At 37.4% G+C, this 14,510-nt stretch overlaps 1 protein-coding gene across 1 annotated transcript in view; it reads left to right on the forward strand.

The window, feature by feature from the left end:
* The window catches only part of AMACR (alpha-methylacyl-CoA racemase), a 32,372-nt gene that overhangs the window by 16,811 nt on the left and 1,051 nt on the right, over positions 1-14,510 (forward strand). The window contains exon 5 of the mRNA XM_044657788.1: positions 6,961-7,147. Within this exon, the coding sequence (XP_044513723.1) occupies positions 6,961-7,147 (187 nt within the window). The remainder of the gene's footprint in view (positions 1-6,960; positions 7,148-14,510) is intronic.

Genomic DNA, 14,510 nt, shown 5'->3' on the forward strand with positions numbered 1-14,510 from the left:
TCTGCAAAGAGTGATAGCTTAGTCTCCTCCTTGCCCACTTTGATACCTTCAATTTCTTTTTCTTCTCTAATTGCAACTGCTAGTGTTTCTAGTACTATGTTGAATAATAGAGGTGATAATGGGCATCCTTGTTTTACTCCTGATCTTATTGGGAAGGCTTCTAATTTATCCCCATTGCATATGATGTTTGTTGATGGTTTTAGGTATATACTGTTCATTATTTTTAGGAAAGGTCCTTCTATTCCTATACTTTTCAGTGTTTTCAATAGGAATGGATGCTGTATTTTGTCAAAGGCTTTTTCAGCATCTATTGAGATAATCATGTGATTTTTGTTTGTTAGACTGTTGATATGGTCGATTATGTGGATGGTTTTCCTAATGTTGAATCAACCTTGCATTCCTGGTATAAATCCCACCTGATCATGGTGGATGATCTTCTTAATTACTTGCTGGAGTCTCTTTGCTAGTATTCTATTTAAGATTTTTGCATCTGTGTTCATTAGGGAGATTGGTCTGTAGTTTCTTTCTCTGTTTTTGATCTCCCTGGCTTTGGAATCAGTACCATATTTGTGTCATAAAAGGAATTTGGTAGAACTCCTTCTTTGCTTACCATATCAAATAAATTGTATAGTATTGGGATTAGTTGCTCTTTGAATGTCTGATAGAATTCATTTGTGAATCCATCAGGCCCTGGCGATTTTTTCTTAAGGAGTTCTTTGATGGCTTGTTCAATTTCCCTTTCTGATATGGGATTATTTAGGTATTCTATTTCTTCTGCTGTTAATCTAGGCAGTTTATATTTTTGTAAATATTCATCCATATCTCCTAGATTGTTATATTTATTGCCATATAATTGGGCAAAATAGTTTGTTTTTTTTTTTTTTTAGATTTTTTTTTTTAAACCCTTGTACTTCGGTGTATTGTCTCATAGGTGGAAGATTGGTAAGGGTGGGCAATGGGGGTCAAGTGACCTGCCCAGGGTCACACAGCTGGGAAGTGGCTGAGGCCGGGTTTGAACCTAGGACCTCCTGTCTCTAGGCCTGACTCTCACTCCACTGAGCTACCCAGCTGCCCGGCAAAATAGTTTTTAATGATTGCCTAATTTCCCCTTCATTAGAGGTGAGGACTCCCTTTTCATCTTTGATACTATCAGTTTGGTTTTCTTCTTTCCTTTTTTTTATGAGATTGACCAGTACTTTGTCTATTTTATCTGTTTTTTCAAAGTACCAGCTTCTATTCTTATTTATTAATTCAATAGTTCTTTTACTTTCGATTTTATTAATTTCTCCCTTGGTTTTTAGTATTTCTAATTTAGTTTTCATCTGGGGATTTTTAATTTGCTCGCTTTCTAATTTTTTGAGTTGCATGCCCAATTCATTGATCTCTGCCCTCCTTAATTTGTTAATATATGCACTTTAGGATATAAATTTCCCCCTGAGTACTGCCTTGACCGCATCCCACAGATTTTGGTAGGATGTCTCATCATTGTCATTTTCTTCAATGAAATTGTTGATTGTTTCTATGATTCCTTCTTTGACAAATTGGTTTTGAAGAATCATATTATTTAATTTCCAGTTAGTTTTTGATTTTCCTGTCCATGTGCCCTTACTAATTATTATTTTTATTGCATTATGATCTGAGAAGGTTACATTTATTATTTCTGCTCTTTTGCATTTGTTTGCAATGATTCTATGCCCTATAACATGGTCAATCTTTGTGAATGTGCCATGTGTAGCTGAGAAGAAGGTGTATTCCTTTTTGTCCCTATTTATTTTTCTCCACATATCAATTAAATCTAATTTTTCTAGGACTTCATTTACCTCTCTTACCTCTTTCTTATTTATTTTTTGGTTTGATTTATCTAGATCTGATAGAGGAATATTTATATCTCCCACTAGTATGGTTTTACTATCCATTTCCTTTTTGAGCTCTGCCAGTTTCTCCTTTATGAATTTGGGTGCTATGCCACTTGGTGCATACATATTGAGCAGTGTTATTTCCTCATTGTTTATACTGCCTTTAATCAGGATGTAATGACCTTCCCTGTCTTTTTTAATCATATCTATGATTATGGTTTTAATCATATCTATACTTTGGCTTTGTCAGAAATCATAATAGCCACTCCTGCCTTCTTTTTCTCATTTGACGCCCAAAAGATTTTGCTCAAACCCTGAACCTTAAACTTGTGTATGTCCACCCGCCTCATATATGTTTCTTGTAGACAACCTATGGTGGGATTTTAGTTTCTAATCCACTCTGCTATTTGCTTCCGTTTTATGAGCGAGTTCATACCATTCACATTCAGAGTTATAATCATCAGTTGTGCATTTGCTGACAATTTCGAATCCTCCCCTCTTCCTACCCCCTTTTTCCTTATACTTTTTTCCTTTTAAATCAGTGGTTTGCTATTGAGCCGCTATCCCTTATCCCCTCCCTTGATTAACTTCCCTTTATACCCCCTCCTGTATTTTTCCCCCTCTTTTTGTTTTTAAAGGCCTTATGAATTCCCTCCCCCTTCTTCTCCCCTCCCTTTTTTTGACCTCCCCACTCCCCTGCTCCCCTTGGTTTATCCCTTCTAACTTCCTCAGAAGGGTAAGATAAGAGTTTTATTTCCCAATGGATAGTATAGCTACTCTTCCCTCTCCGGGTTGATTACACTAAGAGTAAGGTTTGATTATTACCTCTTTATGCTCTCTTCCTCTCCTTCTTATAATAGTATTTATCCCCTCTCCCTCCCATGCCCTCTTTGTGTGTAATAGAATATCCTATTTTCTTATTCACTCAAGTTTCTCTTGGTGTCCTCTGCTATTCACCCCCTCTTTCCCACTGCCCATATCATCTTAGATTATTTAGTGTTCCACCCTTACCCTGTGAATTATTCTTCTGATTATTATAATAGTGAATAGAGTTCACTACAGAGAATTATACATAACATTTCTCTACATAGGAATACAGATAATTAGATCTCACTGAGGCCCTTAAAAAGGCAAATTTAAAAATTATAAGTTTTCTTTCTTTCCCCTCTGTATCTTATTTACCTTTTCATGTTTCTCTCGATTTTTGTGGTTGGATATCAAACTTTCCATTTAGCCCTGGTCTTTTCTGTGCAAATACCTGGAATTCTTCAATTTTGTTGAATGCCCATACTTTCCCCTGGAAATATATAGTCAATTCTGATGGGTAGTTGATCCGTGGTTGCAGGCCCAGCTCTCTTGCCTTTCTGAATATCGTATTCCAAGCCTTGCGATCTTTTAGCGTGGAGGCTGCCAGATTCCGTGTGATCCTGATTGGTGCTCCTTGATATTTGAATTGTTTCTTTCTGGCTTCTTGTAAGATTTTTTCTTTTGCTTGGAAACTCTTGAATTTGGCAATTATATTTCTGGGTGTTTTCTTGATCGAATGTCACAGGTGTTCTATGAATCCTTTCAATGTCTATATTACCCTCTTGTTGTAGGACTTCAGGGCAGTTTTGCTGAATTATTTCTGTTAGTATGGAGTCCAGGTTTCTATTAATTTCTGGTTTTTCTGGAACACCAATTATTCTCAAATTGTCTCTTCTAGACCGGTTTTCTTGGTCTGTCACTCTCTCATTGAGATATTTCATGTTTCCTTCTATTTTTCAGTCTTTTGACTTTGTTTTATTTGTTCTTGTTGTCTTGAGAGATCATTAGCTTCTACTTGCTCAATTCTAGCCTTTAGGGATTGATTTTCGGCTATAATCTTTCGGTTTTCGGCTATGATCTTTTGATTTTCGGCTGTAATCTTCTGGTTTTTGGCCATAATCTTCTGGTTTTCGGCCATAATCTTCTGGTATTCCTTTTCAATCTGGGCATTTCTGGTGTTCAATTTGCTTATCAGTTCATTTGGTTTCTGAGCCTCACTTTCCAATTGCAAGATTCTACCTTTTAAACAGTTATTTTCTTGCCAGATCTCTTCCATTTTCCTCAAAATCTCAGTTTTGAACTCTTCCACAGCTTGTGAGGAGTTTTCCTTATTTGAGGAGGGTCCGGATGCTTGTTTGTTCTCTTCTGTTTGCTTGGTTGTCTGGATTTTCTCTGTGTAAAAGTTGTCGAGTGTTAAAGACTTCTTTTTCTTGTTGTTAATCTTTCTCTTCTGAACTTCCTGAGACTGGGTAGCCATCGTTAGCCCAGCAGCTTCTCAGGTTTATCCTCCCGCTCAGGGTCTGTCCACGGTCAAGCCCCCTGGTGGACCCCCTTGCTTGATCGTCTGCCGGAGGTTTCTTTACAAGTCTCAGGGAGCTGCTTCCACAGTCGTATACCCGTCTGCATTGGTTCCCCAGTCAGGGTTTCAGAGCTTTAGCTCGTGGCTGTGTCTGCCTCCACCCACGCCTCCACCCGTGGCTGCGCTCTGAGCCCGCGTTCTGCGTCCTGCGTCCGCTCTTGGCGCCCTGCTCCCGCACTCAAATTTTGTGTGCGTTCGTTAGCTTTTTGAGGTCCTAAATCTTGCTGCTCTCAGGAACAGGCCCCGGAGCTGCCAATGACTCGATGGGTGCCCCATACTTGCTCTATTTCTTTTTAGCTGGCTTCGGAGCTATAGGTGTTGTGTGTGGAGGGGTTGGGGGTGGGGTGGTTGCTCAGCCCGCGATTTAGTGAGAGCTGTTTCACCCCTTTATAGCAAGGAAATGCCTCGATTCCACGTACCTTCCTCGCTGTGCCCTGTTGTGGGGTTCCTCCGTTTGTCTGGACTTGTTTTTATGTCCCCTTGAGGAGTTTTGTGTGTTTCGGTCAGGAGAGGTTAAGAGCTGCTTCTTACTCTGCCGCCATCTTAACCCGGAACCTTGTAAATTATTAAAAAAAATTGATTTTATGGCTCCTGCAGAAAGAGTCATATCTGGCCCTCAAAAGAGCCAGATATGGCTCGAGAGCCATATGTTGCCGACCCCTGGTCTAGGCCTTTCCTTGCACAAAGAAAAGAAAAATCATCATTTGAAATTGACTTGAGCGACTATTTTCATCTGTGTTTGCAGCATTGCACACCCCCTGACCACTGCTTCTCCACTGAAAAGGAGGTGACATTTTGTCATTCTCTGTGACAAAGACTTAGTTCCTTTCCTTGTTATTTTCTTTTTGTAGCCTGCTGATGGGGAGCATCCTATTAAACAAAGAAAAATATAGAATGGGACTCAATTCCTTTTCTGCTTCTACAAATGACAGAAGTTCAAAGAATGCTAAGAATCATAATTTTTAGACTGCCTAGAAATATTAATTCAATTTTGGTATTCATGGTACAATAGGAAATGTATTTGATTTGAAATCAGAGGATGTTTATTTGAATCTCCAGCTCTGCTTATGATGTCTGGCCACTGACTTCACTTTTCTGGCCCATGTTTTTCTCATCTATAAAGTGAAGCCATTAGATTCAATCTCTAAGATTCCTTTCTGCTCCAGATCTATGATCCTATAAGGTGATTAGGTGAATGAAACAGCCAGAGGAGATCATAGGAAGGAAAGAATACTGAGAACAGAGCTTTAGAGAATGCCTATTGATGTCAGGGAGAGATTTAACAAAACAGTGAAGGTAGCAAAGAAGGAAGGTTAAAAATAGATTTTGAAGGATGAGGATATGCCATAGAATCCAAAGGAGTAGAGTCTACCAACAATAACAACTTATATTTACCTAATACAGGACAATTAAGTACTTTTAAAATACATTGTCTCATTTGATTCTCACAGTGCTATGAATAATTCTCCCTATTTTATATGTCAGTTAAAATACTTGCCTTAGGTTACAGAGCAGGTGAGTGTCTGAGCTTGAACTGTAGTGTTCTAACTGCGTTATGCCACAGATTGAAATAGGGAGACAAAAGAGGGTGAGGACTTAGAAAAGAATATTTAGTTAGATAGTTAAGAGGTCATTAGTGATCCTTGAGAGTGTAGTTACAGCAGAATGTCAAGGACTAAAGCTAGATTGCAAGAGGTTGAGGAGTGGAATAGTGCGGCAATGGAGGCAATAAGTATATATTTTTCTCTCAAGAAGTTTTGCTAGCAGCAAAAGGAAGCAGAGGTATGAAATGGTAGTTGGAGAAAGTAGGTTTAGGAAGGATTTTTTTTTTTTTTAAGCAGAGGAGTAGACAGAGGAGAAATGGAAGATGACAGAGAGGGTATGATCAGTAGAGCAAGACCCCAGAGAAATGGGATGGAATATGATCATTGGAACAGTAGAGGAGTTAATCTTTGCAAGAAGGAATACTTCCTTAGAGAGAGGATGAGTAAAGACTCAGAGAAGTTTAGAGGTGTGGAAGAAGGGAGTCGAACTCATGTTGATGGTTTTGAGTGAAGTAGGAAGCAAATTATCTGCTGAGCATAGGGAAGTCAGAGATGTATTTGGGGACTACTTTACTCTCATTATCTGTTGTTGGTATGGGGCTTCCCAGAGTGGCTGTACTGGAGGGACACCAAGAACTTCACTATATGATTTCTGGAAAATTCAGGAACCGATGCCATAACAGCCAAGAAGATAAAGACATTAAATTGCCCATTGACAGCCTTTGAGGGTTTGGAACCAGATGATACTCTCCTACAATGATACTATTTCCCTGCTGGACTAACCATAGCTTCATAATACAGTAATGGATACTTAAAGAATTTCATGGTATGGTGAATAGGCACTTAGTGGCCTTAGAGTTAAGAATTCAGACCAAGATTTGAGTCATGCTTCTAGCACATATTAGCTGTGTGAGCTTGGGAAAGTGATTTAATAGTTCTCAGCCTCAGTTCTTCATCTGTAAAATGAGGTTAGATTTGATGACCTCTAGATCTCTTTTAGCTCTAATTGTATTTGAGGATCCCTTAAAAATGAGTCTTGTTTTTTTTTTTTTATTTTTAATGTGTTGTGTTTCTATACTAAAACCTGACTAAAGTTGTATTCTTTACAGTGTGAAAAATCTGTATCAACTATTTCATTTGTAAACTAAATGATACTTATTCTACTTATTTTCAGGTAGAAGGAACAGCATATTTAAGTTCTTTTCTGTGGAAATCTCAAAATGCAGGACTCTGGAGTCAGCCTCGAGGAAAGAATTTATTAGATAGTGGAGCACCATTCTATGAAACTTACAGGACTTCTGATGGAAAATTCATGGCGGTTGGTGCCTTAGAACCTCAGTTCTATGAACTACTAATTAATGGTAATGAGTTTTTGTTGCCACTGTTTGTTTGTCTGTTTTCATAAGTGTATTGACAGTATAGCTGAGAGCTTCTTTTAAGTTTTGAGTTATTTTGGTGGTCCTTTGAAATTTAAAATGTGTCCTATGAGTTCATATTTTGAGTAACCAATATATAATTTGTCTTAAAATTTGATACTAAGGTGTATGCTTTTTCCCAATTAAAAAAAATTCACATTTAGTTCCTGTATTCCTTCTGAAATTTGAAGGATATAGGGGTTACTATTAAGACTCTTTTCAATTCAATAAACATTTACTACTTTTTTGTGGCTCTGCTAATGCAACATGGTAGAGACACAGGCTTATTGTATAACTTCTTTTACCTTTAGCAACCTATTTTTTCAAATTCCTTTAGACAATTCTTGATTTTACTTGGGAGTGTATCCATATAACTAACACATATCCAAACTCTTCAGTCATGCTTTAGTATGTCATAATATATGAATTGCTCTGACCAAACAGGCAACTAGGTTGTGCAGTAGATAGAGTTCTGGGTCTGGGCCAGGAAGACTCATTTTCCTGAGTTCAGTTCTTGCCTCAGACCCTTCCTAGCTATGTGAGCCTGGGCAAGTCACTTAACCCTGTTTGCCTTAGTTTCACTATCCATAAAATAAGTTAGAAAAGGAAATGGCAAATTACTCTAGTATCTTTGCTCAGAAAACTTCAAATGGTGTCATGACAAATTGAACATGAGAGGAAAATGACTGAACAACAATAATGACCAAAAACCATTACCTAGTGATCAAGCTTTTGGTGGTCAACCTATCTATTTTTAGCAAGGCTGGTACTTGGATAGCAGACATACATGCTAGGACTTCCCAGAATTTATAGTCTGCTGGTATTGCAATAATATTTTAAAGGATGAAGCCATCTACTCACTTGAATATTTCCTGTTCTTGTATAAACCTCTGGAAGTATTTGTAAGTTTGGCAATTCATCAGTTTATAATCACATATAGAATTTCAGGTATAGATTTTTAATAGTGTACATGCCACTGTTGCCTTCTTGCAAATTCTTAGCCAGTTGCCGATGTCCTCATATTAATAATTCTGTATTTCAGATTTTATTCACTAAATGAATAATTGTGCTAAAGGTTATTTTATTTATCTATTAGAATGTTCTGAAGTTAAATCTTATTTCAGAGATAAATCTATTAAGATGCATTCAAAAGGACTAGACTTTAAAATATAAGTAAGATAATCTTTTAAGAAGAATAATATATTTGACTATTTTAAATGTATGGCCTAAACATTACATTTTATTACGTTGGGACAGCTAGGTGACACAGTGGATAGAGTGCCAGCCTGGACTTAGAAAGACCTGAGATCAAACCCAGCTTCAGACAGTTGCTAGCTATGTGATTCTGGGCAAGTCACTTAACTCTTTTTGCCTCAGATTCCTCATCTGTAAAATGAGCTGGAGAAGAAAATGGCAAACTATTCCAGGATCTTTGCTAATAAAAACCCAAATGGGGTCATGTAAGTCCAACACAACTGAAACAGTTGAACAATAACAACATTACATTAGTTTTAAAAGTAGACTTTATGAATCAGTTATTAGCTTGTAATCTGAGGAATACTTATATTTGTCTTGCCAAGAATCATAAAAATACTTTAAGAACAATTATCAATAAAAATTTGGCCAACTTCTGGGCAAGAAATGTAAAAAGAAAGTAATCAGTCTAAGCCATATGGAATACTTTTCACCAAAAACAAAGCTGGAAATAGATCATCTTTATTTTAGACTGTAGACCCAAAATTCTTCCTATTACATTCTTTGGAGACAAATAAATATTCTAAAGCCTTGATATATAGCATATATGTTATGGCTTTAAATTATTAAGATGTACTTTGAGTTTGTGTGTGTATGGGTATGCATTTAGTATTCATTTGGCTCCAAAGTGTGCAGTAGAATAAATTTCTTTCTTTCTCCCTTTTAAGTCCTGATAAATGGTTGCCTAATGAAAAAATGTTCTTTCCACTAATGATTTTCTGAGAAATATTTACTGAGTTGAACTTTTTTATAAATATCCAATTCAGAATTCAGGCTTTGTAAGTATCATGGAGGGAAGAGAGGATTTTAAACACCTATTTCCCTCTTTAGTATATAGGAAGCTTTTTATGAGACTATGCATTTTTCAAGGTATTATTATTATTTATTTATAACTTATATGTAGATGAAAGACAGCATAATATAGTAAATAAGAGAGTTGTATGCAATGTCAGGGAAGACTTTGGATTTAAGTCCTACTTCTAAGACCCATACTGGCCATGTGACTGGGTACTAAGTTGCTTTAGCTTACAGTGCTCGAGGTAAAAAAAGTTGCAGATCTGCATGAATAGAGGGGATTTCCTCACGAGCAATCCCCTATAAGCAGGTAAGACATAGATCTGGATCTATGTGAAAGCAAAAATCTTATGTAGTGTCTAGCCATTCTTCGGGTAGTGGACACATAGATCTTTTCCCACCAGCTTTTTGCTAGTATAAATAGTGCTGCTAACTGGAAAATTGTACCTCATTGTCAACCGTTTTGGACTGTAACCCTAAATTGTGAGGTGATTAGTTCAGAGAATATGAACAAAAAGCCTGATGATGATAATGTTTTTCTGACTACTTTCACTAAGGAAAATTCTTTAAAGTCATAAAACACTAAATAGGGTGATACAATGTCTCATATCTTAGTGCAACTTTATTTTTTAAACCCTTACCTTCCATCCTAGAATCAATACTGTGTACTGGTTCCAAAGCAGAAGAGTGGTAAGGGTTAGGCAATGGGAGTTAAGTGACTTGTCCAGGGTCACACAGCTAAGAAGTATCTAAGGCCAGCTTTAAACCCAGGACATCCCTTCTAAAGGCCTGGCTTTCAATCCACCGAGCCACCTACTTGCCCTCTGGGTTTTTAAATAATTTCAATCACTGTCTTTTCTGCCATGACTAGAGTTCGGTTTTGTTTGTTTTTAAGTGAAAATGGTTGTTGTAATCCATACATATTAAGCTTACATAAAGTTTGAGGTTTGTTTATTTTTTTAAACACAAGCACAACAATGGGCTTCTCTTCTAGAGCATTCTTTATTTTCTCTAGCATAATGTAGATATTGAAGTTCTTAATTAATCAGTATTATAGTCATCTCTTTTTATTTTTTTTAACTCTTGTCTTCTATCTTAATATCAGTTCTAAGACAGAAGAATGGTAAGGGCTAAGCAATTGGGGTTAAGTGACTTGCCCAGGGTCACACAGCTAGGAAGTATTTGAGGCCAGATTTTAATACAGGTCCTCCTGACTCCAGGACTGATATCCACTGTGCTACCTAGCTGCCCCTGGTCAAGTCTTTATTAGCCATAAAGATTATTATTACTCCAGGTCTGTAGCAGTACTCTAGGAGGGCTTTAGAAGAAGGGAAGAAAATCACAATGATTATAGTGCAGAGAAGAGAGGGCATTCCTGACATTGCTACATAAGAAATATAGAGTAGGTAAGGGGGCGGCTATTTTTGAGTTGTTTTCAGTCATGTTTGACTCTTCCTGTTCCCATTTGGTGTTTTCTTGGCAAAGATACTAGAATGGTTTGTCATTTCCTTCTCCAGCTCATTTTACAGATGAGGAAAATGAGGCAAACAGGATTAACTGACTTATCCAGCATCACACAACCAGTAAGTGTCTGAAGATGGATTTGAATTCAGGATTTCCTGACTCTAAACCTGGCACTCTATCTATTGTACCACAAGCTGCCTAGGAGGAATTGGTTTTTCCAAAACTACTTTGTTAATATTACAGATTTCTGTAGTGTATATTCTAGAAATGTCTTGATTTAATTTTACAGATTTATACAGTTATCTTCAGAATAGGTTGAATGACAATCTAAAATCCAGATCATAATTTTAGAAATTATATCCACAAGGAAAGAGCATCAGAACCTATCATCATATCCTCAACAAGATAGAGGTAGACTTGATAATAATATAGCTTATTGGATTCTAAATTGATTAGGTTATTGATTCCTCTTCAAAAGCCTAATATCGGCTTGGATCTTGGCTTGACACTATGCTATTTAAATTTTTTTTCAACCCTTATTTTTTTGTCTTAGAATTGATACACTCAGTATTGGTTCCAAGGCAGAAGAATGGTAAGGGCTAGGCAGTTGGCGTTAAGTGGCTTGGCCAGGTTCACAGAGTTAGGAAATGTCTGAGGCCAAATTTGAACCCAGGACCTCTCATCTCTAGGCCTGGCTCTTAATCCACTTAGCTGCCCCCTGTTTAATATTTTTATTATTGATTTGAGTAAAGGCATAGATGGCATGCCCACCAAATTTGTGGATGACTCAAAACTGGGAGGGAAAGCTTATATGTTGAATCATTGAATCAGGGTCCCAAGTGATGTTGACAGATTAGAACATAGGGCTGAGTCCAATAAGATTATATTTATCCCAATTAAATTTCAAGTCTTCTACTTGGTTCAAGATATCACCTTCACTAGTATAAATGGGAGAGGGAAGTATAGATAAACAGACATTTGTCTGAAAAACTTTGGGAGGCAGGACAGTTGGTAGATTGCAATTTTATAATGTTATCACTAACATGACAAGCAAGAAAAGCTAATGTGATCTTAGTGGTAGGATGACTGCTTTAGGACAAAGGAGATCATAGTCCTATGTATATTCTGCATGAGTGATACCATATTTGTGTTCAGTTCTAGGTACCACATTTAAGGAAAGATACTTATAGGCCAGGATAGTGTCCAGAGCAGGATGATCAGAATGGTGAAAGGTCCTGAGGATCATCCCATACAAGAACCTGGGGATAGTCTGAAGAAGAGAAGACTTAGTTTGGAGAGGGAAACTGTGTTCAAGTATTTGAAGGATGGTGATGTGGAAGAGACCTGGCCTCAGAGAGCAGAAGTTGCGGCAGTGGTTAGAAGCTGCAGAGAGGCAGCGAGGCAGATTTCAGCTCAGTGTTAGGAAAAACTTCCTGACGTTAGTGTTGTCCCAGAATTTTACTGCAAGGTCAGCCTCACTAGAGGACTTCAAGGAGTGGCTGGATGACCACTTGTTGTGGCAGGGATTATTGTCGAGATAGAGGTTGGACTAGAAGCCTTCTGAGGTTTGTGATTCTATATTCTAGGTTTATAATTTTATAATTTGTAAGAACGTGAATGAAACAGATTCATGATGAAACAAAAATTTTACTAATATTTCATTTCATACATCAAAACAATTTGTGCCTTCACTATAATTGACATTTTGCTGTGACAAACCTTACTCATTTCTTGGATCAAAGAATAATTGCTTGGAAAGATGAGTAATAGTTTGACTTCTATTACTTTTCCCTTAAACATTATGTCTTGATATCCTCCATTTTGAAGGAATCTCTAGTGCAGTGATTCCCAAAGTGGGAGCCACTGACCCCTGGTGGGTGCTGCAGCAATCCAGGAGTAGTGGTGATGGCCACAGGTGCATTTGGGGGTAATGAATAACTGTAAGGGGGCGGTGATAGTATGTGACAGGGGGCACTAAGTAATATTTTTTTCTGGAAAGGGGGCAGTAGGCCAAAAAAGTTTGGGAACCACTGCTCTTGTGTATTGTTTTTATTTCTTGAGTTTCTTTGTGCCCATTTTTGGAAATAAATATTAGCAGTTTTTTAACCTAAGTCTAGCAATCATGATAAACAGTAATAGATAAATAAGGGAAGATGAGTATGTAAGTGTGTATTTATATACATGAATACTGTGTGTGTGCATATGAGACATATGACTATGAAATAATAATGGAACTTATGTTTTAACAGATATATTAGAATTAAACCAAAGTGAGTTTTGTACCTTTCACATGCGGAAACCACTTTTTTTTCATTGAGCCTGCCCTTTCTTAAAATGTTTTTGGAATTCTTTTAAAATTGTCTTCTCAAAATCTCTGAGTATTCTCAGTCCTAGCTAAAGGATTTCCTCATTTTATAGATAAGGAAACTGAGACCTATTGAGGTTAAGTTACTTGTCCAAAATCACATGGCTAGTAAATATTAGAACTGGCACAAGTACCTTGGTGAAATCATTTAATGTAAGAGGGAGATTTTAGATATTTTATAGATATATATTTAAAGTGTGGCTGCCAGGAATCAACACTTCAGATTGATTCCATAATTAAAATAGACCCAAGTCAGGATCAGGTTTAAGGTAGTTTATTTACAATTAGGAAGGTAAAAGGTAGAGAAATAGAGAGAGGGAGAGGCTAGTCCAGGCCTGGAAAGGCCTGGACGGAGAGAGAGGCTTAAAAGCCTAATTAAACTAGGTTACAAGCCACAAGATCTTAAAAATCAGAGAGGCTATAAGCCTACTTAAGGCAGAGTTTGGAAACGCCAAGGTAGGCCAAGGAAGTCAGCCTAACTTACCCACGTGACAATTCAGAGTAGAAGCATTCTGAGGTCTCAGCCAAGCACCTCCAGCACCAAGTTCAAAGCCAGAACTGCCTCACCAGGAAGTAACCAACATAATTGAAGAGATAGTGTCTTTCATCACTTCCTGGAGGTCCACCTCTAATTCAAGTGGACAAATGGCAGCCTCTACACTGATTTGGACTCCCCAAAGGGCATTCCCTTGTTCTTGATTTGATACTTATTGTCACATGTGGGTAACTCATTTCCCCTCCCTACTGAAGGAGGTGGGGATGATATAATCTTGATGCCTAGGGTAAGTAGAGTTTTGACTATGAATGGGCTAGAGCTAATTCCATTTAGGCATTAATCTCTGAGACCTAATTTATTCACCTGTAAAATGGTGGGGGAAGGGTAATAATACATCACTTGCCCCACAGATTTGAGAGTGACTTGTCCTCACTGTCAGATCACCCTTTGCAAATTCTTCCATAGTCAGCCCGTCACAACTATCAGGTTTATTTGAAAGTTTTTCAAATAAATTAGAGAAAATAAAAATGACTCACCACAAATGTTCTACAATCATGGACACACTTTCTGTATCCCCCCGCCCCTACTTCTCCAAAGGAACAAGGCAGGGAGAGGGTAGGAGTTGGGGGGGGGTGGGAATTAGTGTTTACTCATATTTCTTCTTTGGGGTAAGCTTTTGATATATAACTTCTCAACATTAATTTTTGATAATTTTGTGATGGTTCTTTTTATTTATGTTATGGTAATCATTGAGTATATTATTTTCTTTTGTCACTTTCTATCCCATCATGTAATTTTTTCGCTGCTTTTCTGTTTTTATAATATTCATCATTTCTTATGCATTACAGTTTGATCAGCCATTCTATAGTTGATGGGCATCTACTTTGTTTCTAGTTCTTTGCTGCTACTAAAAAATGTTGCTATAAATATTAAAT

The sequence above is a fragment of the Gracilinanus agilis genome, chromosome 1 (genome assembly GCF_016433145.1).
Source record: "Gracilinanus agilis isolate LMUSP501 chromosome 1, AgileGrace, whole genome shotgun sequence".
NCBI lineage: Eukaryota > Metazoa > Chordata > Mammalia > Didelphimorphia > Didelphidae > Gracilinanus > Gracilinanus agilis.